Source organism: Scyliorhinus torazame, chromosome 2, assembly GCF_047496885.1.
Source record: "Scyliorhinus torazame isolate Kashiwa2021f chromosome 2, sScyTor2.1, whole genome shotgun sequence".
Classification (NCBI taxonomy): Eukaryota; Metazoa; Chordata; class Chondrichthyes; order Carcharhiniformes; family Scyliorhinidae; genus Scyliorhinus; species Scyliorhinus torazame.
Window position 1 is genome coordinate 83299929 of NC_092708.1, and position 26031 is coordinate 83325959.

Consider the following 26031-nt stretch of genomic DNA (forward strand, 5'->3'; position numbering starts at 1 on the left):
CGCTCGCTCTCGCTCGCTCTCTCTCGCTCTCTCTCGCTCTTCTCGCTCTCTCTCGCTCTCTCTCGCTCTCTCTCTGGGGAACACCAGAAAGATAGACACTGGTGAATAAGTTGGCACGGTGCAGGGCACCGAATAGTTAAATGGGCTGGGGCACATGTACAGGACGTCTGTTATTAAACACATTCCACACCTATGTGAGCTGCCTCTGTACTCTGTCCGATGCGTGCAGGGGTGGGGTGGGGACAGTCTGCCTGGGATGCAGTGTCTGGGCCGTGTGCAGGGTTCACCCAGGTGGAATGTCTTGATGTGGCCATGAGTCAGACATTGTCGAACGATGTATGGCTCGCAGGGCGGGCTGTCATCATCCTCCATTCCTTGTACCAGACCCGCTTACACCATTAGCCATGTGCCCCCATCTCATTGTGCCGCAGGTGAATGTGTCACGGAGGGGTGGTATGCATGTGGGTGATGTGGTGGTGGGGCAGGTGAGGGTAATGTGAGGGGGGTCGATGGTGGGGGAGGTGCCGAACTCTGTCTGTGCCCATGCCCATCACTACTGATCCCCACCGTGGTTGACGAAACGTGCAGCTACCAGCGATACCTGTGCCTGCTGGCGGCGCTGGGCAGCCTCCTGTTGCCGTCCATCCCCCATGTCCCGTGCATCTGCTTCCCCCTTGCCATCCCCCTCATCTGGAGAAGAGATCCCCTCTTCCTGACCGTCCTCCTCCTCCTCCAGCACATCGCTCCTCTGCTGGGCTATGTTGTGCAGGATGCAGCAGACCACAACGATGCGGCCGACCCTCTCTGATGGGTACTGGGGCCCCCCCACTCTCCCTCCCAGAGCAGTCCAGGCACCTGAAGTGTATCTTCAGCAGCCCAAAGCACTTCTCGACCACAGTCCTGGTCGCTGCATGAGCATCATTGTAGCGGCGCTCCGTGTCGGTCTGTAGCCTCCGTATAGGCGTCAGCAACCACGACCGCAATGGATAACCCCTGTCGCACAGCAACCAGCCCCACAGGCTTGGGGAGAAGAGTGGAGGTGGGGTGGGGAGGGGGGGTCCCCTCGAACATGGTGGGGATCCCCTCGAACATGGTGGGGATGAACGATTGAGACAGTATAAAGGAGTCATGCACACTGCCAGGGTACCTGGCGCAGACGTGCAGGATCGTCATCCTGTGGTCACAGACCACCTGCACGTTCATTGAATGTGTACCCTTCCTGTTCAGGCACATGGCCCTTTCCTCCGAGATGGGCCGCATGGCGATGTGCATTCCATCAATCGCCTCCTGCACCATGTGTATCTGGGCAACAGCGGCGAAACCCGCTGTGCCGGCATCCTGGTAGGCGCAGTCCACAGGGAACTGTATGTACTGGTCCACTATGTTGTACAGGGCGTCGGTGACGGCCCGGATGCACCTGTGCACCGATGGCTGGGAGATGCTGGACAACCCCGTCGCAAAGCAGTTGAGGGTGACCGTCACCTTGACGGTCCCCGGTCCCACGTGGTGCCAGGTGTGCCGTCAGGTGGCAGATGTGGGCGACGGTCTGCCGGATCATCCAGAGTCTCCACCTGCACGCTCTGTCCGGGAGGTCCTCGAAGGACATGCGGGGCCGGTACACGCGTTGTTGCATTGGACGCTTCCGTGGCGCACCCTCCGCCACCACCACCTCCTTCCTGTCACGCCCGTGCTCCTGTCAGGACGGCCAGGCCGCCTGCGCAGCGACAGCGAACGGGTTGGGTGGACAGCAGTGTGTCTGCCGTCATGGGGTCTGGCCGTTGGATCCACCCTGCCATGGCTGGCCGTGGCCACCCGCAGCCTTTGTCACCCCCACGGCTTCTTCGCCACCCCCCACCCCCAGCAGTGGATGCGTGGGACCACCCTGCCCCCCCCCACACCCAGCAGCCTCCCCCACACCGCTCGCAGACACGACCGTGCCGCTGCCCCTCCCAGGATCCCCAACGCCTTCGGCCCATCCGGCCTGGTGCATCCCTGCTCCATCGGAGAATCGCCGTTTTCGGCGATTCTCCGGGCGCCATGGGCGGGCGCCCGTTTTTGCCGCATCGGAGAATGGCGTCCCGGCGCCGGAGTGGCGTCGCGTGATTCTCTGAACCCCCGCCATGAAGTCAGCGCAGCCTATGTTACAAGGCAAATAATATTTGCCAAATCTGATATCCTTCCTTTTTAAAAAAAAAATATATATTTTATTCAAGATTTTTTTGGCCAAACATAACAGTATGTAGTGTTTCTTTTAAACAACAATAAAGCAATATAAATAACAGTGGCCAGTTTTAAACAAATAAATAATATATGAACAGAAACAAAAACCAAACTATATGGCAACTGCCTTGTCAAAAATAAATACTCTCCAAAGATACAATCCAACAGTCCAGTATACATTACCTAAAACAAGTGCCTCTACATATACAATAACATCCCTGAGAGTCCGTCCGATTCCTTTCTTCCCCCCCGCCCCCCTTGGGTTGCTGCTGTTGTCGTCTTCTTTTCCATTCCCTCTATCTTTCTGTGAGGTAGTCGACGAACGGTTGCCACCGCCTGGTGAACCCTTGAGCCGAACCCCTTAGTACGAACTTAATCCGTTCTAACTTTATAAACCCTGCCATGTCGTTTATCCAGGTCTCCACACCCGAGGGTTTGGCTTCCTTCCACATTAACAATATCCTGCGCTGGGCTACTAGGGACGCAAAGGCCAAAACATCGGCCTCTCTCGCCTCCTGCACTCCCGGCTCTTCTGCAACCCCCAAATATAGCCAACCCCCAGCTTGGTTCGACCTGGACCCCCACCACCTTCGAAAGCACCTTTGCTACCCCCACCCAAAACCCCTGTAGTGCCTGGCATGACCAGAACATGTGGGTGTGATTCGCTGGGCTTCTCGAGCATCTCGCACACCTATCCTCTACCCAAAAAAATTTACTGAGCCGTGCTCCAGTCCTATGCGCCCTGTGTAACACCTTAAATTGAATCAGGCTTAGCCTGGCACACGAGGACGATGAGTTTACCCTACGTAGGGCATCAGCCCACAGCCCCTCCTCAATCGCCTCCCCCAGCTCCTCTTCCCATTTCCCTTTCAGCTCATCTATCATGATCTCCCCCTCGTCCCTCATTTCCCTATATATGTCCGACACCTTACCATCCCCCACCCATGTCTCTGAGATCACTCTATCCTGCACATCCTGCGTCGGGAGCTGCGGGAATTCCCTCACCTGTTGCCTCGCAAAAGCCCTCAGTTGCATATACCGAAATGCATTCCCTTGGGGCAACCCGTATTTTTCCGTCAGCGCTCCCAGACTCGCGAACGTCCCATGTACGAACAGATCTCTCAATTGTGCTACCCCTGCTCTTTGCCATGCTCCAAATCCCCCATCCATTCTCCCCGGAACAAACCTATGGTTATTTCTTATCGGGGACCGCACCGAGGCTCCCGTCTTTCCCCTATGCCGTCTCCACTGCCCCCAAATTTTCAATGTAGCCACCACCACCGGGCAGCTGCCCCCTTTCCCTCGCCTCATTAAAGGTTCTCATCAGTAGCGGGGCCAGCAAGTCCATATATTTCCTATAGAATTCAACTGGGAATCCGCCTGGTCCCGGGGCCTTCCCCGCCTGCATGCTCCCAATCCCTTTCACTACTTCCTCCGTCTCAATCTGTGCTCCCAGTCCCACCCTCTCCTGCTCCTCCACCTTAGGAAATTCCAGCTGATCCAGAAAGCACATCATTCTCTCCTTCCCATCCGCGGGCTGAGCTTCATATCTTTCATAAAATGCCTTGAACACTCCATTCACTCTCTCCGCTCCCTGCTCTATCTCTCCCTTCTCATCTCTCACCCCCCCCTATCTGCCTCGCTGCTCCCCTTTTCCTCAGTTGGTGGGCCAGCAACCTGCTCGCCTTCTCCCCATATTCGTACTGTACACCCTGTGCCTTCCTCCATTGTGCCTCTGCATTACCTGTAGTCAACAAGTCAAATTCTACATGTAGCCTTTGCCTTTCCCTGTACAGTCCCTCCTCCGGTGCCTCCGCATATTGTCTGTCCACCCTCAGAAGTTCTTTCAACAACCGCTCCCTTTCCCTACCCTCCTGCTTTCCTTTATGTGCCCTAATAGATATCAGCTCCTCTCTAATCACTGCCTTCAGCGCCTCCCAGACCACTCCCACCTGAACCTCCCCATTATCATTGAGTTCCAAGTACCTTTCAATACACCCCCTCACCCTTAAACACACCCCCTCATCTGCCAATAATCCCATGTCCATTCTCCAGGGTGGACGCTGTTCTTTTTCCTCCCCTATCTCCAGGTCCACCCTTTTTCCTCCCCTATCTCCAGGTCCACCCAATGTGGAGCGTGATCCGAAATAGCTATAGCCGTGTACTCCGTCCCCGTCACCTTCGGGATCAGTGCCCTTCCCAAAACAAAAAAGTCTATCCGTGAATAAACTTTGTGGACATAGGAGAAAAACGAAAACTCCTTACTCCTAGGTCTACTAAATCTCCAGGGGTCTACTCCTCCCATCTGCTCCATAAAGTCCTTAGGCACCCTAGCTACAGCCGGCCTCCTTCCGGTCCTGGACCTCGATCTGTCCAGCCCTGGGTCCAGCACCATATTAAAACCGCCACCCATTACCAACTTCCCCACCTCTAGGTCCGGGATACGTCCTAACATATGCCTCAAAGTTGGCATCATCCCAGTTCGGGGCATATACGTTCACTAAGACCACCGCCTCCCCTTGCAATTTGCCACTCACCATCACGTGTCTGCCCCCACTATCCGCCACTATGGTCTTTGCCTCAAACATTACCCGCTTCCCCACTAGTATAGCCACCCCCCTGTTTTTTGCGTCTAGCCCCGAATGAAACACCTGCCCCACCCATCCTTTGTGGAGTCTGACCTGGTCTATCCGTTTCAGATGCGTCTCCTGCAGCATAACCACATCTGCCTTAAGTTTCTTTAGGTGTGCGAGTACCCGTGCCCTCTATCGGCCCGTTCAGCCCTCTCGCATTCCACGTGATCAGCCGGATTGGGGGGCTCTTTACCCCCCCCCTTGTCGACTAGCCACCTCCTTTTTCAATCCAGCTCCTCACCCGGTTCCCACGTAGCTGTATCTCCCCACAACGGCGCCCTCCCGCCCCGACCACCCCACCCCATGCCAGCTCCCCCTTCTCCCAGCAGCAGCAACCCAGTTAACCCCCCCCCCCCCCCGCTAGATCCCTCACTAGCGTAATTGCACCCCCCATGTTGCTCCCAGAAGTCAGCAAACTCTGGTCGACCTCGGCTTCCCCCCGTGACCTCTGCTCCCACTGTGCGAGGCCCCCTCCTTCCAGCTTCCCTGTTCCCGCCATGATTACCATAGCGTGGGAACAAAGCCTGCGCTTCCCATTTGGCCCCGCCCCCAATGGCCGGCACCCCCAGCTCCTCATCCTCCCTCCCCCACGACATGGGGAAGAGAGAAAAGTTACAGGGTCGCAGGATTAACAACTTGGGAAATCATCTCTTCCCCCTTTTCCCCCTCTTCACCCCACCTATTCGCCCCACCACTTTGTCCCAAACGTTCTTTTTATAGCCCGCTTATTCCAGTTTCTCCTCTACAATAAATGTCCACGCCTCTTCTGCCGTTTCAAAGTAGTGGTGTTTCCCTTGATGTGTGACCCACAGTCTCGCCGGCTGCAGCATTCCAAATTTAACCTTCCTTTTGTGCAGCACCGCCTTGGCCCGATTAAAGCTTGCCCTCCTTCTCGCCACCTCCGCACTCCAATCTTGATATATGCGGATCACCGCATTCTCCCACCTACTGCTCCGAGTTTTCTTTGCCCATCTGAGGACCATCTCTCTGTCCTTATATCTGAGAAATCTCACCACTATGGCTCGAAATTTCTCCAGCCCTCGGTCTTCGCGCCATAACTAGATAGGCTCCCTCCACCTCCAACGGGCCCGTCGGGGCCTCCGATCCCATTAACGAGTGCAGCATCGTGCTCACATATGCCCTGACGTCTGCCCCTTCTGCACCTTCGGGAAGACCAAGAATCCTTAAATTCTTCCTCCTCGCATTATTCTCCAGCCTTTCCACACACCTTTTGTGTTGTGCCTCGTGCATCTGTCTTCACCACCAGGCCCTGTATGTCGCCCTCATTCTCAGCAGCCTTTGCCTTCACGACCCGAAGCTCCTGCTCCTGGGTCTTTTGCTCCTCCTTTAGCTCTTCAATCGCCTGTAATATCGGGGCCAACAGCTCCTTCTTCATCTCCTTTTTAAGTTCTTCCATGCAACGTCGCAGGAACTCTTGTTGGTCAGGGCCCCATATTAAACTGCCTCCTTCCGACGCCATCTTGCTTTGTGCCTGCCTTCCTGGCCGCTGCTCTAGAGGATTCACCGCAATCCGGCCACTTTCCTCTCCTTTTTCCATCCGTGTCCAGGGGGGATTCCCTTCTGGTTTACCGCAGTGTTTTTAGCCGTTAAAATTGCCGTTGGGGCTCCTATCAAGAGCCCAAAAGTCCTTTCCACCGGGAGCTGCCGAAACGTGCGACTTAGCTGGTCATCGCCGCACCCGGAAGTCTGATATCCTTTCTTTTGAGATCATGGAAAGAGTTGCTGAGGCTGGTGCTGTTGATGTGTATCTGGACTTTCAAAAGGCATTTGACATGTAACCAAAGTTCTAGCCCATTGGTTTAAAAGAACGATGGCAGCATTGGTACAAAATTGTGCAAAAGACAAAGTAGGGACTAGTTTGCTCTAGGGTGGGTATTTGGATTGCTGCTCATAAATAGTGACTATCTAGATTTGGGTACACCGAGCATAATTTCAAAGTTTGCAAATATGGGTGGCATGGTGGCATAGTGATTAGCATTACTGCCTCACAGCTCCAGGGACCCGGGTTCAATTCTGGCCTGTGTGTGGAGTTTGCATTTTCTCCGGCTGCTCCGGTTTCCTCCCACAGTCGAAAGATGTGCAGGGAGGTGGATTGGCCATGCTAAATTGCCCCTGTGTTCAAAACAGTTAGGTTGGGTTACGGGGATGGGTTGTAGGTGTGGACTAAGTAGGGTGCTTTTTCGAAGAGCCTATGCAGACTCAGTGGGCCGAATGGCCTCCTTCTGCACTAAGTTCTATGGTACAAAACTTTAATGTGTAGTGAGCAGTGAAGATGATGGCGGATTTCAGGAACATGGGCTGGTAAAATGGGCTGATAATGACTAATAGAATTTAATGCAGTATACGAAGTGATGCAGTTTGATAGAAATAATGAGTGGCAATATCATTTAAACAGCCTTCCTTTGAAGGGGTGCAAGAGCAGAGATCTAGGGTGTGGCTACACAATTTTTTTTGAACGTGGCAGAAGAAGTTGAGCGCATCTTTTGTTTTTAAAAAGCAGACTGGATCCTTGGCTTTATTCTAAAAGCAGTGGGTCATAACTTCTGAGCTCCCCAGCATCGGGGTGAGGGGGGAAACCCCAACAATGTGCTGGGGAAGTTCTTCTGAATCTTCACAGGTGAGGGATTGCATAGCAGTTGCCCAGAAGCGCAAATTTCCTCAGGGTGATTGCCCTGAGCTGGGAACCATTTGAAAATACAATTAAAATGGAAAACCTTAGATGGCTCTGACAGTTATACCAATAGATACTCAAAGTTAGAAGAATTAAAAGCTCTTCTAACTTCTAGTTAACTATCATAAAGACCCAAGGTAACTTTTTTTTGTCACATGGTTTTCCAATACAATATAGCTCTGCTGTAGCTTTCTTCATTGTTTACACAAGGAAATATTTTAACCGTTTCAATGTTGAGGTATTTTTGTAGATCGTATCCAAGGACAAAAACAGAATAAGTCTCTCCCACTCTTCAAAAATGATTTTTCTTTTCGATCCATTTTTTAGTTGAGATCTGTCTTGCTTCAATCTGAGCGCTTTTGAGAGATTACATGACCATGGGAGGATTTGTGGCCGACTTTTTGAATGTTCGGTTGAATGTTTCCCTTTTGAAGCAAAATGGTGAAAGCAAAGGGAATTAAAGGAAAGGCTACTTTTACTAAGTTATGTTTTTTATTTGAGAATCTCCCACAACTTGCATGCAGGTCAATAATGCTTGATTTCTGCAAAATGAAATGAAAATATTAGACTTTAAATTTGAGTAATATGCTTTTTATAATTAATGGGATTCTTCCTAAAAGCTACAGAAAGCATTGGAATTGTTTTGTGTGTTGGGATGTGAAGAACATGCCCGATTATTCAAATGATCCCTTACTGAAGCTCATTTTAAAAAAAAAAAAACAACAACTATCCAGTGCTAAATTTAGTTAGTGATTTTTAGAATATTTTTTGTTTATCCTTGCTCCTTAAGCCCACACTCCGTCATCTTGTTTGCTATATCATACTAATTGAAGTCTCTTACTGGCTTGTGCATTTAATAATCAATGGGAAATGCTTTTACTTTTCCCTTCGAGGAATGTTGTACTAAATCTGATCTAAAATAAGCAGATGTGGGATACGAATGGCTGAATCTTTGCTAATGGTCATTGAAATTTGATTGAATCCATATGCTTTTTGTAGGTGCTGGAATAGCTTCAGCATCCTGCTGTTTGTTATATATGAATTAGACCAGTGTTTTGTCTTGATTTACTTCAGAATAATTATTGTTTGACCGCTGAGCCCTTGATTTTGTTCTTGTGCCCACTTAGCAGTGAATTGAGCCATAATGAATTATGCTGGTAATGTTACTGAAATGAGGGAATTTGCTGTTGTAATGTTTATCGTCATAAAAGTCAAAGGTCGCGTTCTTACCATTAGGTAACTAAATGGAACAATTCACAAGTGCAAGTTATATTTGTGATGTTTGGTTAGAAGGAGATGTAAAATAATTTATTAATTCGGTCTTTGGTTCTGTTAAAGTATTATGTTGGCATTTTTCTTTGGTAATACTAGCTTTCCATACTCAGTGGCCAGTGTCAAATTCATGAGATTTTTGGTAGCTGTTAATATTTGTTTATAAACTGATTCTATATAATATGCAAAATATGCAAACTGACTTTTGCCAGAATGCTTTGTGTTCCAGTGCAGGTTACAGAATATCGTGAATCGTTGAATTGGGATTTTGATGCATTAAAGAATCCAGCAACCTCTGGCTTTTGGGAATAATGTACTCCTTTCTAGAATGCACTCCTTTCTAGGGGGGGCAGGGGGTGGGGGTGGGGGGGGGGGGGGGGGGGGGGGGGGGTGTCTGAAGTGCACCATTACTGGGAATGACCATTTGATAACTTGGAAGTTTTTTTTTATTCTGCTACAGCAAACGAGATACTTAATTGGTTAATTTGGTTTATTACATGTTTCATTGCTTTTAAGAGGTTTTAAAAAACATTGAGTACCTAGTTTTTTTCTCCAATTAAGGGGCAATTTGGTGTGGCCAATTCACCTACGCTGCACATCTTGGGCTGTGGTGGTGAAACCCACGGGAGAATATGCAAACTCCACATTGTCAGTGACCCGGAGCCAGGATCGAATCTGTGTCCTCGGCGCCGTGAGGCAGCAGTGCTTACCACTGTGCCACCGTGCTGCCCCGCTTTTAAGAAGTATACTGGCAGATTGCAAAATGCTACTGCTGGGAATTTGGATGTACAAGCCCCTCTATATGCTGTGGATGCAGTGATCTACGGGCAGGATATCAGCAATTTGAACATTCATTAATGTTGCTGTCATGAATTCTGCAGACTAGCGTGTAGCTCTTCATGGTTGTCCACGGTCATGGGATTGCACTGGTTCCAAGGTCAAGCAATATGTTTCTCAATGAGAATCGACATTCTTCAAATAAATAGGCTTGTCGGTATGAATTTCCATTTGTTACAACAGAATCAGGTGTTCAATTTCTGCATTTAAAAAAAAAAAAACTTTCATGGTATATGGGAGTTGCTGGCTAGGCCTGCTAGGCCTGCATTTATTGCTCATCCCTAATTTCTCTTTAGAAGGTGGTGGTGAGGTACATTTTTGAACTGCTGCAGTTCACGTGGTATAAATAAGTTCCAGAATTTGACCCAGTGACTGAAGGAACAGCAATGTAGTTCCAAGTCAGGATGGTGTATGGCTTAGAGGGGAACCTGCTGGTGTTCCCAACCATCTGCTGCCCTTGCCGTTCTAGGTGGTTGAGTATGTTTGGAATGTGCGGTTGAAGGAGCCTTGATTTGTTTTGGTGATTTTCTGCAGTGTTTTTTGTAGATGGTACGTACTGCTGCCACTATGTTAGTGGTGGAAAGAGTGAACGTTAACGTTGATGGATGGGTGCCTATTAAGAGGGCTGCTTTGTCCAGGATGTGGTCAAGTTTCCTGAAGTGCTGTTGGAGCTGTATTGATCCAAGTGGAGAGTACTTGAGCTCCGCTAGACTAGGTACGGACAAAATGGGAGGGAGAACTGGGACTTATTTTAAACTAAGACATCTGGTGTGAGGTACTTTTGTAGGTGAACTCCACGTCCTCCTGTGCACTGTTTAGTCTAATTCAACTCTAGGTAATACATGAGGTTCACCTAACTGAAGCTAGGTTGAGCAGTTTCTTTTTGGGAGTGGAAGGCAGGAGTGAGCAGTGTTCTTTGGGACCTGCTAATCACATCCATATGTTTTGGTCATGTCCCAGAATGGTAAGCTTTTGGGTCTCCTTCTTTAGCTCCATGTTAGCGATTCTTTTTTTTTAAAGAATATTTTATTGAAAATTTTTGGTCAACCATCACAGTACATTGTGTATCCTTTACACAATAATATAACAGTATAAATAACAATGACCTGTTTTATAAACAAAGAATAAATAATATATAACAAAAACGAAAACTAAAACTAAATGGCAACTGCCTTGTCTCAGATAAACACTCTCCAAAAATATGGTTTAACAATCCAATATACAATTATTTATAGCAACGACCTATACATATTATACATATATATTATTAACCCTGAGACTCCTTCTGGTTCCTCTTTTCCCCCCCCCCCCCCCCCGGCCGCTGCTGCTGCCTTCTTCTTTTCCATTCCCTCTATCTTTCTGTGAGGTATTCGACGAACGGTTGCCACCGCCTGGTGAACCCTTGAGCCGATCCCCTTAGGACGAACCTAATCCGTTCCAGCTTTATAAACCCTGCCATGTCATTTATCCAGGTCTCCACCCCCGGGGGCTTGGCTTCCTTCCACATCAACAGTATCCTGCGCCGGGCTACAAGGGACGCAAAGGCCAAAACATTGGCCTCTCTCGCCTCCTGCACTCCCGGCTCTTGTGCAACCCCAAATATAGCCAACCCCCAGCTTGGTTCGACCTGGACCCCCACTACTTTCGAAAGCACCTTTGTCACCCCCACCCAGAACCCCTGTAGTGCCGGACATGACCAGAACATGTGGGTGTGATTCGCTGGGCTTCTCGAGCATCTCGCACACCTATCCTCTACCCAAAAAAATTTACTGAGCCGTGCTCCAGTCATATGCGCCCTGTGTAACACCTTAAATTGAATCAGGCTTAGCCTGGCACACGAGGACGATGAGTTTACCCTACTTACGGCATCCGCCCACAGCCCCTCCTCAATCTCCTCCCCCAGCTCTTCTTCCCATTTCCCTTTCAGCTCATCTACCATAATCTCCCCCTCGTCCCTCATTTCCCTATATATATCTGACACCTTACCGTCCCCCACCCATGTCTTTGAGATTACTCTGTCCTGTACCTCATGCGTCGGGAGCTGCGGGAATTCCCTCACCTGCTGCCTCGCAAAAGCCCTCAGTTGCATATACCGGAATGCATTCCCTTGGGGCAACCCATATTTCTCGGTCAGCGCTCCCAGACTTGCGAACTTCCATCCACAAACAGATCTTTCAGTTGCGTTACTCCTGCTCTTTGCCATATTCCAAATCCCCCATCCATTCTCCCCGGGGCAAACCTATGGTTGTTTCTTATCGGGGACCCCACCAAGGCTCCCGTCTTTCCCCTATGCCGTCTCCACTGTCCCCAAATTTTCAAAGTCGCCACCACCACCGGGCTTGTGGTGTATTTCTTCGGTGAGAACGGCAATGGGGCCGTCACCATAGCTTGTAGGCTAGTCCCCCTACAGGACGCCCTCTCCAATCTCTTCCATGCCACTCCCTCCTCTTTCCCCCATCCACTTACTCACCATTGAGATATTGGCGGCCCAGTAGTACTCACTTAGGCTCGGTAGTGCCAGCCCCCCCCTATCCCTACTACGCTGTAAGAATCCCTTCCTCGCTCTCGGGGTCTTCCCGGCCCACACAACTCATGATACTCTTTTCAATCCTTTTGAAAAAAGCCTTCGTGATCACTGAAACACAAAGAGGAATCTCGGGAGGACTACCATTTTAACTGCCTGCACCCTCCCTGCCAGTGACAGGGATACCATGTCCCATCTCTTGAAGTCCTCCTCCATTTGTTCCACAAATCGCGTTAAATTTAACCTATGCAATGTACCCCAATTCTTGGCTATCTGGATCCCCAAGTAACGAAAGTCCCTCGTTACCTTCCTCAGCGGAAAGTCCTCTATTTCTCTGCTCTGCTCCCCTGGATGCACCACAAACAACTCCCTTTTCCCCATGTTCAGTTTATATCCTGAGAATTCTCCAAACTCCCCAAGTGTCCGCATTATCTCTGGCATCCCCTCCGCCGGGTCCGCTACATATAACAACAAGTCATCCGCATACAGAGATACCCGGTGTTCTTCTCCTCCTCTAAGTACTCCCCTCCACTTCTTGGCACCCCTCAATGCTATTGCCAGGGGCTCAATCGCCAGTGCAAACAATAATGGGGACAGAGGGCATCCCTGCCTTGTCCCTCTATGGAGCCGAAAGTATGCAGATCCCCGTCCATTCGTGACCACACTCACCACTGGGGCCCTATACAACAGCTGCACCCATCCAACATACTCCTCCAAAACCAAATCTCCTCAGCACCTCCCACAAATAATCCCACTCCACTCTTATCAAATGCTTTCTCGGCATCCATCGCCACCACTATCTCCGCTTCCCCCTCTGGTGGGGGCATCATCATTACCCCTAGCAGCCTCCGTATATTCGTATTCAGCTGTCTCCCCTTCACAAACCCAGTTTGCTCCTCATGGACCACCCTCGGGACACAATCCTCTATCCTCATTGCCATTACCTTGGCCAGAATCTTAGCGTCTACATTTAGGAGGGAAATAGGTCTATAGGACCTGCATTGCAACGGGTCCTTTTCCTTCTTTAGGAGAAGCGATATCGTTGCCTTAGACATAGTTGGGGGCAGCTGCCCCCTTTCCTTTGCCTCATTAAAGGTCCTCATCAGTAGCGGGGCGAGCAAGTCCACATATTTCCTGTAAAATTCAACTGGGAATCCATCCGGTCCCGGAGCCTTCCCCGTCTGCATGCTCCTAATTCCTTTCACTACTTCCTCTATTTCAATCTGTGCTCCCAGTCCCACCCTTTCCTGCTCCTCCACCTTGGGAAATTCCAGCCGGTCCAGAAAGCCCATCATTCTCTCCCTCCCATCCGGGGGTTGAGCTTCGTATAACATTTTATAAAATGCCTTGAACACTCCATTCACTCTCTCCGCTCCCCGCTCTATCTCTCCTTCCTCATCCCTCACTCCCCCTATTTCCCTCGCTGCTCCCCTTTTCCTCAATTGGTGGGCCAGCAACCTGCTCGTCTTCTCCCCATATTCGTACTGTACACCCTGTGCCTTCCTCCACTGTGCCTCTGCAGTACCCGTTGTCAGCAAGTCAAATTCTACGTGTAGCCTTTGCCTTTCCCTGTACAGTCCCTCCTCCGGTGCCTCCGCATATTGCCTGTCCACCCTCAGAAGTTCTTGCAGCAACCGCTCCCGTTCCCTACTCTCCTGCTTTCCTTTATGTGCCCTTATTGATATCAGCTCCCCTCTAACCACTGCCTTCAGCGCCTCCCAGACCACTCCCACCTGGACCTCCCCATTGTCATTGAGTTCCAAGTACTTTTCAATGCACCCCCTCACCCTTAGACACACCCCCTCATCTGCCATTAGTCCCATGTCCATTCTCCAGGGTGGGCGCCCTTCTGTTTCCTCCCCTATCTCTAAGTCCACCCAATGTGGAGCGTGATCCGAAATGGCTATAGCCGTATACTCCGTTCCCCTCACCTTCGGGATCAACGCCCTTCCCAAAACAAAAAAGTCTATTCGCGAATCGACTTTGTGGACATAGGAGAAAAACGAAAACTCCTTACTCCTAGGTCTGCTAAATCTCCACGGGTCTACTCCTCCCATCTGCTCCATAAAATCTTTAAGCACCTTGGCTGCTGCCGGCCTCCTTCCAGTCCTGGACCTCGACCTGTCCAGCCGTGGTTCCAACACCGTATTGAAATCTCCCCCCATTACCAACTTTCCCACCTCTAGGTCCGGCATGTGTCCTAGCATACGCCTCATAAAATTGGCATCATCCCAGTTCGGGGCATACACGTTCACTAATACCACCGCCTCCCCTTGCAGTTTGCCACTCACCATCACGTATCTGCCCCCGCTATCCGCCACTATAGTCTTTGCCTCAAACATTACCTGCTTCCCTGCTTCCCCACTAATATAGCCACCCCCCTGTTTTTCGCATCTAGCCCCAAATGAAACACCTGCCCCACCCATCCTTTGCGTAGTCTAACCTGGTCTATCAGTTTCAAATGCGTTTCCTGTAACACAACCACGTCTACCTTAAGTTTCTTAAGGTGTGCGAGTACCCGTGCCCTCTTTATCGGCCCGTTCAGCCCTCTCACGTTCCACGTGATCAGCCGGGTTGGGGGGCTTTCCACCCCCCCCCCCCCCCTTGTCGATTAGCCATCCCCTTTTTCCAGCTCCTCACCCGGTTCCCATGCAGCTGTGTCCCCCCCAGGCGGTGCCCCCCCGCCCATCCCACCCCATACCAGCTCCCCCCTCTCCCCAGCAGCAGCAGCCCAATAATTCCCCGCTCCCACCCCCCCCCCCCGCTAGATCCCCCACTAGCGTAGTTACACCCCCCATGTTGCTCCCAGAAGTCAGCAAACTCTGGCCGACCTCGGCTTCCCCCCCGTGACCTCGGCTCGCACCGTGCGATGCCCCCTCCTTCCTGCTTCCCTATTCCCGCCATGATTATCATAGCGCGGGAACCGAGCCCGTGCTTCCCCCTTGGCCCCGCCCCCAATGGCCAACGCCCCATCTCTTCCACCTCCTTTCCTCCCCCCACCACCTCCTGTGGAAGAGAAAAGTTACCACATCGCAGGATTAATAACATAAAACTCCTCTTTTTTTCCCCCCCTTCTTCGCCCCCCATACTCGCCCCACCACTTTGTTCAAACGTTCTTTTTTTTAATAACCCGCTCATTCCAATTTTTCTTCCACGATAAAAGTCCACGCCTCATCCGCCGTCTCAAAGTAGTGGTGCCTCCCATGATATGTGACCCACAGTCTTGCCGGTTGCAGCATTCCGAATTTTATCTTCTTTTTGTGAAGCACCGCCTTGGCCCGATTCAAGCTCGCCCTCCTTCTCGCCACCTCCGCACTCCAGTCTTGGTATACGCGGATCACCGCGTTCTCCCACTTACTGCTCCGAGTTTTCTTTGCCCATCTAAGGACCATCTCTCTGTCCTTAAAATGGAGGAATCTCACCACTATGGCTCTAGGAATTTCTCCTGCTCTCGGTCCTCGCGCCATCACTCGGTATGCTCCCTCCAGCGGACCCGCCGGGGCCTCCGCTCCCATTAACGAGTGCAGCATCGTGCTCACATATGCCCCGACGTCCGCTCCCTCCACACCTTCAAGAAGGCCAAGAATCCTTAGGTTGTTCCTCCTCGCGTTGTTCTCCAGCGCCTCCAGCCTTTCCACACATCGTTTATGGTGTGCCTCGTGCATCTCCGTCTTCACCACCAGGCCCTGTATGTCGTCCTCATTCTCGGCAGCCTTTGCCTTCACGACCCGAAGCTCCCGCTCCTGGGTCTTTTGCTCCTCCTTTAGCCCTTCGATCGCCTGTAATATCGGGGCCAACAGCTCCTTCTTCATTTCCTTTTTGAGTTCTTCCACGCAGCGTTTCAAAAACTCGTTGTTCAGGGCCCCATATTAAACTGCCACCTTCCGACGCCATCTTGGTTTTTGCTTGCCTTCCTTGCCGCTGCTCTAAAGGATCCACCGCAATCCGGCCACCGTCCTCTCCTTTTTCCATCCGTATCCAGGGGGGATTCCCTTCTGGTTCACCGCACAGTACTTTTAGCCGTTAAAATTGCCGTTGGGGCTCTTATTAAGAGCCCAAAAGTCCGTTACACCGGGAGCTGCCGAAACGTGCGACTCAGCTGGTCATCGCCGCACCCGGAAGTCCATGTTAGCGATTCTTAACATTGATCTGGAGCCTTGTCCTTTGATGGCCATTTTCGGGTGTCTGACTCGCCGGGTTTGCGAACAGGATGTTCTCGCCTTTGCCTCGCTGATCGCCAGGAGGCAGGTTCTGCTGGGATAGAGATCTGTTGTTCCAGTGCCTCAGTCTTGTTGGGTGACCGTATACAATTTCTATATCTAGCGAAGGTCCAGTACAATGTCAGGGGGTCGGACAAAAGGGTTACCTGAGGTGACGACCATTCATTTCCTACTTTAAAGAGCTAATCATTAAGCTGTTGGGAGGGGAGGGGGTGTTAGTTCTTGGTTCTCAATGTCGGGGGACGGGTGGTTCTTTCCTGGGTGGGTTTTGTCTAGTTTCTTAAAAATTCATTTGCGGGATGTGGGCATCGCTGGTTAGTCCAGCATTTATTGCCCATCCCTAGTTTCCCTTCAGAATGTAGTGGTGAGCTGCCTTCTTGAACCGCTGCAGTCGTTGAGGTGCAGGTACACCCACTGTGCTGTTTTGTTTTTTATAATACTGTACTTTGCAATATCTGTTTTTCCATGTTTTTTGATATAAATGAAAACTCTAAATAAATTTTTTTTTTTTAAATTGCAATTGGGAGGGGAGACTTAATGGCTGTGAGGAAATTGTTGGAACCAAAATTTGACATAGTTGTCACAGCTATGACAATATGCACCTTAAAAGTGTTACTGGAATGAGTTGCTTATGGACAAGTAAAGACAGACCCAAGAAGAGGTTGTGCCTACATTAATAAACTTCATAATGCACCACATCTTGAAGGTCTTGATGTGACAATGACATCTATTAACCCTAAATTTTGTGGTGGAGGAGGTTAAATCATTACTTTTAATATAGTACTTTTGTAAAAAAAGAATTTTAGAAAGGCTCTGTTTATAATTGTCATTTTTTTTTACCTCTGAAGGTTATGCCTGTTTTGGGCAAAGAGCAGAATAAATATTGGCATACAAATTGGGTGATCCTGAACTTGAAAGTTTGGAAAACATTTGTATTAAAAATTGTATTGATTTGCTGGTTGAGGACAGAAGAAACCTGTTAAAGGTTTCAATATCTGGTTCAAGCCTTGGAATTTTAAAATATATTGAGTCTCTAATAATATGAATGTTGTGTCATATAATGTACAAATGTCTTAAATTCCAATTTTCTATTGCACTGTTTGGCTAGCAATGTGGTTAATGGCAAAGTTGTTTCACTAAGTTTTTTGCTCTCTGGCTGCAAAGCCAGGGTGAAATGTCTGATTTTTTTTTTTAAAAAAGAAGCATAGTCCTCATCTCCAAACATTTTTATTCTTCGATCAATGCATTGTGCATTCCTAGTGATCGAGTTACTCAGAGAAACTTCTTTCTGAAAATAATAAGCAATATCTAATTTCTAGAGTAGACTAATATGTATTTAAAGTTGTAAATGTGGTGTGTACTGAAAATATGAGAAGCATTTGGAAAGCCTGAGGTGCCTTTGGAGTTTTTATTGACTTAACCTTTCTGTGATTATGGATAAGCGCTTTTGACATTCAAGATAATGAAGGTGATTTGAGCCAGCAAATGAGCGCAGTGTTTAAGGATTCAAATGCCGCAGAACAAAAATTTAAAAATGTGTTAAGTTAGAAGAAGGACCTTAGAAATTGCATCATGTGAATCCATTCAGCTCACTCTCTGGTGCTAGTTCTAATTATGTGCTGGTTCTAATTGTGTCTATCAACATATTCCATTTTTTGGCTTTCACCATTATCTTTTGTCAAATATTTGATTTCCACTTTCATCTGATGAAGTTTCAATCTTTACCAGCTACTTGCGATAAGGCAGTTTATGTTCTGCTAATGTTTTTTGTTAGTGGAGGAAAATAATCTTTTAACATTCCCCCTTTGCTATCGAGTCCTGACTCTTTCCTTTGTTGATTTGCATTTCCAGGTGGACAAACACTTCATTGTTCACCCCTAAGTTTTTATTGAATGTTCCCATAACCACCTCTCTTCCAACTGGGGGAAAGGAATCTGAAGTAAGAAAAAGGAATTGATATGTTTTATTTTTGCCCTTATTGCTGTACTCTTACTGTGGATCTACTCCGAAAATGGAATTTCCCAACTGCCCTGATCCAGCATGTTGCATAAACGGCGCATCACTTTTTTTGCCCCATACCTCAGAATCTCATTGTCTCTCCATTACATTTCTAACTGTAATCACAATTGTACTTGATGCTTTATGGCTTCTCAAACTAATGACTATTAACAGAATGCAGTAAATGCTTTTGAGTGATAGTCAACTGGCATTTTGAGGATTTACTAAGAAACCTTTCGGAGCATAGTAGGTTTTTAAAAAACATAAATGTTGCATGCACACTTGAGCTTGTGCATGTGTTTGTCTGGTGTCCCCCTCCTGTCTCTGATTAATTTCAAAATGAAACTATAACCAGCTCTGAGAATGTCTGTCTGATTCACTTCCTGTTCCAGGTATTTAAGTGCTCAGCTGTTAAATTAACTTAGCTGAACAGCACATGTTTTCTCTCTTCTCTCTCCCCCCCCCCCCTCCCACTCCTGAGGGTATGGTAGCAATATATACTTGCAGATATGTTTGCCAATATTTCTTTTAATATTGCATGCATTTTGACTTTTTCCTCCCTCACTTCTCATTGTGGCAGAAGTTGGAATAATATTTTGTGTCCATTGCTATAGTCTATCATTTAATAACACTTTAAGATATTTTTTTTAGGATTTATATATGATGCTGTTTTTCATTATCAAGGGTTCACAATTTTGCTTGGGTTTATTTACTAGGATTGTGAAATAAGTTGTTCAATAGGCAAATATTCCTTTTTTTTTCTGTGCAGAGTTCTGTTTAGGTCAGTAAGGTTAACAAAAGCAAGTGACTTGTTAAATAACTGATCAATTTCCATTGATGTGTCCATACGTGTTTAATGGAAGTCACTTTTGTACATTTAATGGATGTGGATCACGTGGATTTAATTTGAGACCTTGAAATGCAAGCGTTCTGTACCTCAAAGCACTTCTTACCTTTTGTATTCAAGTGTTCATCTATATTCTCATTAGAACTTTAACTTTTATATTTCTCACTCTTGCATTTTATCACAAATTGCCCTTGAGCATTTCAATCAGACTGGGAAAAGCAACCTAGAATAGCAGCTGTTTCTACTATGTTATTGAAAAAAACTAGCTTGCAGAGAAGCCCCATTATCTGATCAGATCATTTTTGTTTCGGGTAAATTCTTAAAAGTCGGACTAAAAATCCATTATCTGTTGAATGTTTTGCATAGTGCTGGGAATCGAGGTTACATATTTGAAACATGATTAACATCCAATCTATTGAGCATCAAACATGTTTGTTATCCATCATTGTGAGGAATTTATTTTCAGCCATTATATTGCTGTCGATAGTGATAGCTAATTTTATTTTTTAATAAGGCGACTTCAAGACTTTGGGAGAGAGTGCAAGTTTCATTTTAGTGACTTTTTGTTTGTTACAGCTGAGATAGTTATTATAAATATTTGATTTGAAGTAATGTACCACTAGCATTTATAGTCTGTCTATCATATCTGATAGATCAATTCTGTTCTAATCAAATTAATTGTCTTAAAAGTGCTAAAGGATGTTTTCTTCTTGCAGCTCATAACACAACATATATGAGAACTTCATTTAAATTCACTTAATGTTGGTGTAGAACTGCTTTTAAAATCTCTATTTAATTAGCTTTTGTACAAGTGAGATGATTCCCCTTCCCCTGGATGACTGAGAAATCATTGGATATTCTCCACTTGTAATGTTTCTCATTCAACTTGTGTCAGTGTATCTTTGATAGCAGCTCAATTAAACCATGAGGTGAAACCTTGTTACAGGAGTAAAATTGAATTTATTAAAGTGTCCCAGAAATCAGTTTTTGACAGAACTTCTGTTTTTCCTTCTTGTACATAGGCCACAAGATTCCCAAAATGATGAAGATAGTTCTGCGCCAGATTCTCTCTGGAGAAGATACAGTGAATTTGAATTTTTGAGAAACTATTTAGTTGTTACTTATCCTTGTATAGTAGTACCACCTCTGCCTGAAAAAAGAGTGAGTAATTTAATGTTGGAACCATCTTATTCCCCTCCCTTCCCAATTCTCACCAAATTGAGAAATTCGGCCAATTAGTAAGTCATTGTTCAAGTAGAGAGGGGCTTTCCTTGAGCCCGTGGATATCCTGTACCTCACATAAAGAATATCTGTATCTTCTGCTGAAGAAATTAACGAGTGAATTTTTCTTCATTTCCTGATCCCTACAAATCGGAATACCTTCCATCCCATTTCTAGCAAGGGAGAGTGCGGGAACTGAGGACACCGTCTTTTAGGAAATGTTTTTTAGGAAATGTAAAGGAGACCAGGTACTTTGCATGGACTGAAGTAAGAAGTAACTACAAGTCAACTTAGACCTCCATTTTATTAATGTGGATGTTGGTAAGAACTAAGTCCCCAGTGTAATGGAGCCAACCTTGCAGCAGTCATTCAGAAAATAAATTCTCAGTATGATTACACTTTGCAGTTGATAGCCATTCTTTGGATTTGGCCTTAAGTTTGCAGGATGTATCTTTGGAACGAGGGAAGAAAATTAGATGTAAAGTTGTATATGTGGGACAACACCAACTTGGATTATTTCATACAGAGCCCAATTGGTGTTTTTGAACTTGCTCAACCTGCTTTAATCTTGCTAGATAATCCTGCCTTAGTGCAGATTTGAATTGCTCAAACCTTTTTCCAAGGTTGAGTACCACTTTCCTCTAGGAAATAATAAACGCATGATGTCAACCCAGGATAGATTCAACATTCTTCCATAATAAGCACGATCTCAATAACATGTCTTCCATTCATTCCTGCAGGCAGAATTTGTCTGGCATAAGTTATCCGCTGATAACATGGATCCTGATTTTGTTGAACGACGAAGGATTGGTCTTGAAAACTTTCTGTTGCGTGTAGCTCTGCATTCTACGCTCTCTTGTGATCCAATTTTCTATTTATTTTTAACACAGGTATTAGAAGTTTGCTTCATTTAGATAAAAACTATTTACATTTTGGTTTTTCATTGTGAAATGATCTTTGAACGTTGGAACTATTGTGGGGAGGGTGTAGAAGTAGGAAACTGTATTTTTAAAAATCTGGCTGCACAGATGAGGAACTTCTGTTTTTTAAAAAAAAAAATGTTATTAAAAGGTTTTCAGAAAATATCAATAACAAAATGAAAAAGAAACCCAACAGGGTTAAGTACAAAACACAGTCCAGAAAAACAACCCTCCACACCCCCCCCCCCCCCCCCGTACATAAATAATAAATTAACATTAACACCCTGACTTAATACAACAAGTATATACAACCCCTCAGACCCTCCAGTGTAAATAACAAAAACAAAAAAATATAAAGTGACCCCCCCCCCCCCCCCCCCCCCCCCCCCCCCCCCCCCCCCCCGATTTGCTGCTGCCATTGACCAATGTCTAGCGCTCTACCAGGAAGTCTAAGAACGGTTGCCACCGCCTAAAGAACCCTTGTACCGACCCCCTCAAAGCGAATTTCACCCTCTCCAACTTAATAAACCCCACCACCCGCCATATCGTTGATCCAGGATTCCACGCTTGGGGGCCTCGCATCCTTCCACTGAAGAAGAATCCTTCGCCGGGCTACCAGGGACGCAAAGGCCAGAATTCGGCCTCTTTCACCTCCTGGCTCCTCTGCCACCCCAAATATTGCGAGCCCCCAGCCCAGCTTGACCCTGGATCCTACCACCCTCGACACCGTCCTCACTACACCCTTCCAAAATTCCTCCAGCGCTGGGCATGCCCAGAACCTATGGGTGTGGTTTGCTGGGCTCCCTGAGCCCACCTAACACATCTGTCCTCACCCCCAAAAAACCGACTCATCCTTGTCCCGGTCACATGTGCCCTGTGCAGCACCTTAAACTGTATGAGGCTGAGCCTTGCACGCGAAGAGGAAGAGTTCACCCTCCCCAGGGTGTCTGCCCACGTCCCTTCCTCAATTTCCTCTCCCAACTCGTCCTCCCACTTACCTTTTACCCCCACCACCGAGGCCTCCTCCTCCTACTCCTGCATCACCTGGTAAGTTTCCGAGATCTTCCCCCCCCCCCCCCCCCCCCCCGAGAGCACCCTGCCCTGTACTGTGTGTGGCCATAGCCGTGGGAATTCCGTCACCTGCCGTCTGGCAAATGCCCTCTACCTGTAAATACCTGAAGGTGTTCCCCGGGAGGAGCCCGTACTTCTCCTCCAGCTCACCCAGGCTTGTGACCTTCCCGTCCACAAACAGGTCCCCCAACTTTCATATCCCTGCCCTGTGCCACCCCGCAAACCCTCCACCTGTTCTTCCTGGGGCGAACCGGTGGTACCCCCGTAATTCCGAGGCCCCCACTTCCCTGCTGTGCCGCCTCCACTGCCCCCAAATTACCGGGGTAAAAATAACGGGCTCGTGGTATACCTCCTTGTAGGGAGCGGCAGCGGCGCCGTTGCCAGCACCCCCAGACTCGTACCCACACAAGATGCCGTCTCCAGCCCCTTCCATGCGGCCCCCTCCCTCTCCATCACCCACTTGCGCAACATCGTCGCATTGGTGGTCCAGTAGTATCCACAGAGGTTGGGCAGCGCCGGTCCCACCCCCCCCCCCCCCCCCCCCCCCCCCCCCCCCCCATCTCTACTCTGCTCCAGGAACACCCTTCTCACCCTTGAGTCCCTCGCGCCCACACAAACCCCATTATACTCCTGTTAACCCGCCTGAAAAAAGCCTTCGGGATAAACGGGGAGGCACTGGAACAGGAACAAAAACCTTGGGAGCACCGTAATTTTGATTGACTGCACCCTACCCGCCAAGGACAGCGGCAACGTGTCCCACCTCTTGAACTCCTCCTCCATTTGCTCTACCAGCCTTGTAAAGTTAAGCCTATGCAGGGCCCCCCAGCTCCTGGCCACCTGGACTCCCAGATACCTGAAGCTCCTCTCTGCCTTTTTTTACTGGGAGCTCGCCAATCCCCCTCTCCTGGTCCCCTGGATGAACTACGAACAACTTGCTCTTCCCCATGTTGAGCTTGTACCCCGAAAAGTCCCCGAATTCCCTAAGAATCCTCATACCTCCAGCATTCCTCCCACCGGGTCCACCACATACAGCAGCAGGTTGTCCGCATAAAGTGACACCCTATGCTCCTCCCCACCATGCACCAACCCCCTCCAGTTCCTTGACTCCCTCAGTGCCATAGCCAGGGGTTCAATCGCCAGTGCGAAGAGCAGGGGGGATAGGGGACACCCCTGTCTCGTCCCTCGGTGCAACTGAAAGTACTCTGACCTCCTCCTGTTTGTGGCCACACTTGCCATCAGGACCTCGTACAACAGCCTAACCCACCTGACAAACTCCTCCCCAAACCAGAACCTCTTCAGCACCTCCCACAGGTACCCCCACTCTACCCTATCGAAGGCTTTCTCAACGTCCATCCCCACCACTATCTCCGCCTCCCCCTCCCTCGCTGGCATCATGATAACGTTCAAAAGCCTCCGCACATTCGAGTTCAACTGCCTCCCCTTCATAAATCTCGTCTGGTCTTCATGGATGATCTGCAGCCCTCAATCCTCGTGGCTAAGACCTTTGCCAGCACCTTGGCATCTGCATTTAGCAAGGAAATCGGTCTGTAAGACCCACACTGCAGGGGATCCTTGTCCCGCTTCAGGATCAGGGAGACCAGTGCCCGGGACATTGCTGGGGGCAAAGCCCCCCCCCCCCCCCCCCGTGCCTCATTGAAGGTCCTAACTAACAGCTGGACCAACAGGTCCATATATTTTTTAGAGAATTCAACCGGGAAACCGTCCGGCCCCGGTGCCTTCCCCGCCTGCATGCTTCCTATCCCTTTGATCAGCTCCTCCAGCCCAATCGGGGCCCCCAATCCCGCCTCCAGTCCCTCTTCCACCGTTGGAAACCTCAGTTGGTCCGGGAAGTGGCCCATCCATCCCTCCCTCCCTTGGGGGCTCGGATCAGTACAATTCCTCGTACAAGTCCCTGAAGACCCCATTGATGCCAACTCCACTCCGCACCACACTCCCTCCCCTGTCCTTAACTCTCCCTAGCTGCGTCCCGCTTCCGAAGTTGATGCGCCAGCATCCGGCTTGCCTTTTCCCCATACCCGTAGACCGTCCCCTGAGCCTTCCTCCACTGCACCTACGCCTTCCTAGTGGTCACCAGGTCGAATTCGGCCTGGAGGCTACGCCTCTTCCTCAACAATCCTTCCTCGGGCTCCTCCGCATACCTCCTGTCTACCCTCACCATCTCCCCCACCAACCTCTCCCTCTCCCTCCGCTCCTTGTGGGCCCTAATGGAGATCAGCTCTCCCCTCACTACCACCTTCAGTGCCTCCCATACCATCCCCACTCATACCTCCCCGTTGTCGTTGGTCTCTAGGTACCTCTCTATACTTCCTCGGACCCGCTCGCTCACCACCTCGTCCGCCAACAGCCCCATCTCCAAGTGCCACAGCGGGCGCTGGTCCTTCTCCTACCCCATCTCCAAGTCCACCCAATGCGGGGCGTCGTCCGAAATGGCTATTGCCGAATACTCCGTATCCTCTACTCTTGCCATCAACGCCCTACTCAAGATGAAAAAGTCGATTCTGGAATAAGCCTTGTGGACATGTGAAAAGAATGAAAACTCCCTAGCCCCCTGCCTTGCAAATGTCCAAGGGTCCACCCCTCCCATCTGGTCCATAAACCCCCTCAGCACTCTAGCCGCCGCCGATTCCTACCCGCCCTAGACCTGGAGTGATCCAGTGCCGGGTCCAGCACCATGTTAAAGTCTCCCCCCATTATCAGGCCCCCCACTTCCAAGTCTGGGATTCGACCCAACATACGCCGCATAAAACTCACATCGTCTCAATTCGGGGCATACACATTGACCAGTACCACCCTCTCTCCCTGCAACTTACCACTTACCATTATGTACCTGCCGCCATTATCTGCCACAATGCTCGACGCCTCAAACGACACCACCTTTCCCACCAAGATCGCCACCCCTCGATTTTTGGCATCCAGCCCCAAGTGAAACACCTGACCTACCCACCCTTTCCTCAATCTTACCTGGTCTGCCACCTTCAGGTGTGTCTCCTGAAGCATAACCACATCCGCCTTGAGCCCCTTCAGGTGCGCGAACACGTAGGCCCGCTTAACCGGCCCATTCAGTCCCCTTACATTCCAGGTTATCAGCCGGATCAGGGGGCTACCCTCCCCCGCCGACTAGTCATGACCCCTCCTCAGCCAGCCACTTGCCCGTTCCCCACAGCGGCATACCCCCGTCTCGAGCCCCCCCCCTCGCTCCAGCTCCTCCTGGACCATAGCAGACCCCCCCCCCCCCCCCCGGGGCTAGGACCCATCCTAGCTGATTTACTCCCCCCATTGCACTTCCGCAAGTCAGCTGACTCCTGCTGACCCCGGCCATTCCCGCCTCTCCTTTGACTCCTCCCATTGTGTTGCATACCCTCCTCTCCTGTTCCCATCCATAGGCTCTCCCCCTCCCCCTTTGTTCCAAGTGTGGGAAACAACCCTCGCTTCCCCGCCCCTTCCAGTCTTTGGCGTGGGAAAAAGCCCACGCTTTCCACCTAAGAGGCCCCGCCACTTCTGACTCAGCTCCTTTTACAGGCCCGGTCCCTTCCCCCTCTGACTCAGGCCTCCCCC

At 49.1% G+C, this 26031-nt stretch overlaps 1 protein-coding gene across 2 annotated transcripts in view; it reads left to right on the plus strand.

Moving 5' to 3' along the window:
- snx4 (sorting nexin 4) overlaps window positions 1–26031 on the plus strand; it is a 167804-nt gene that overhangs the window by 60811 nt on the left and 80962 nt on the right. For both annotated transcript variants that reach the window (XM_072473195.1, XM_072473200.1), the window contains exons 3-4: window positions 20266–20404; window positions 21205–21354. In XM_072473195.1, the coding sequence (XP_072329296.1) occupies window positions 20266–20404; window positions 21205–21354 (289 nt within the window). The remainder of the gene's footprint in view (window positions 1–20265; window positions 20405–21204; window positions 21355–26031) is intronic.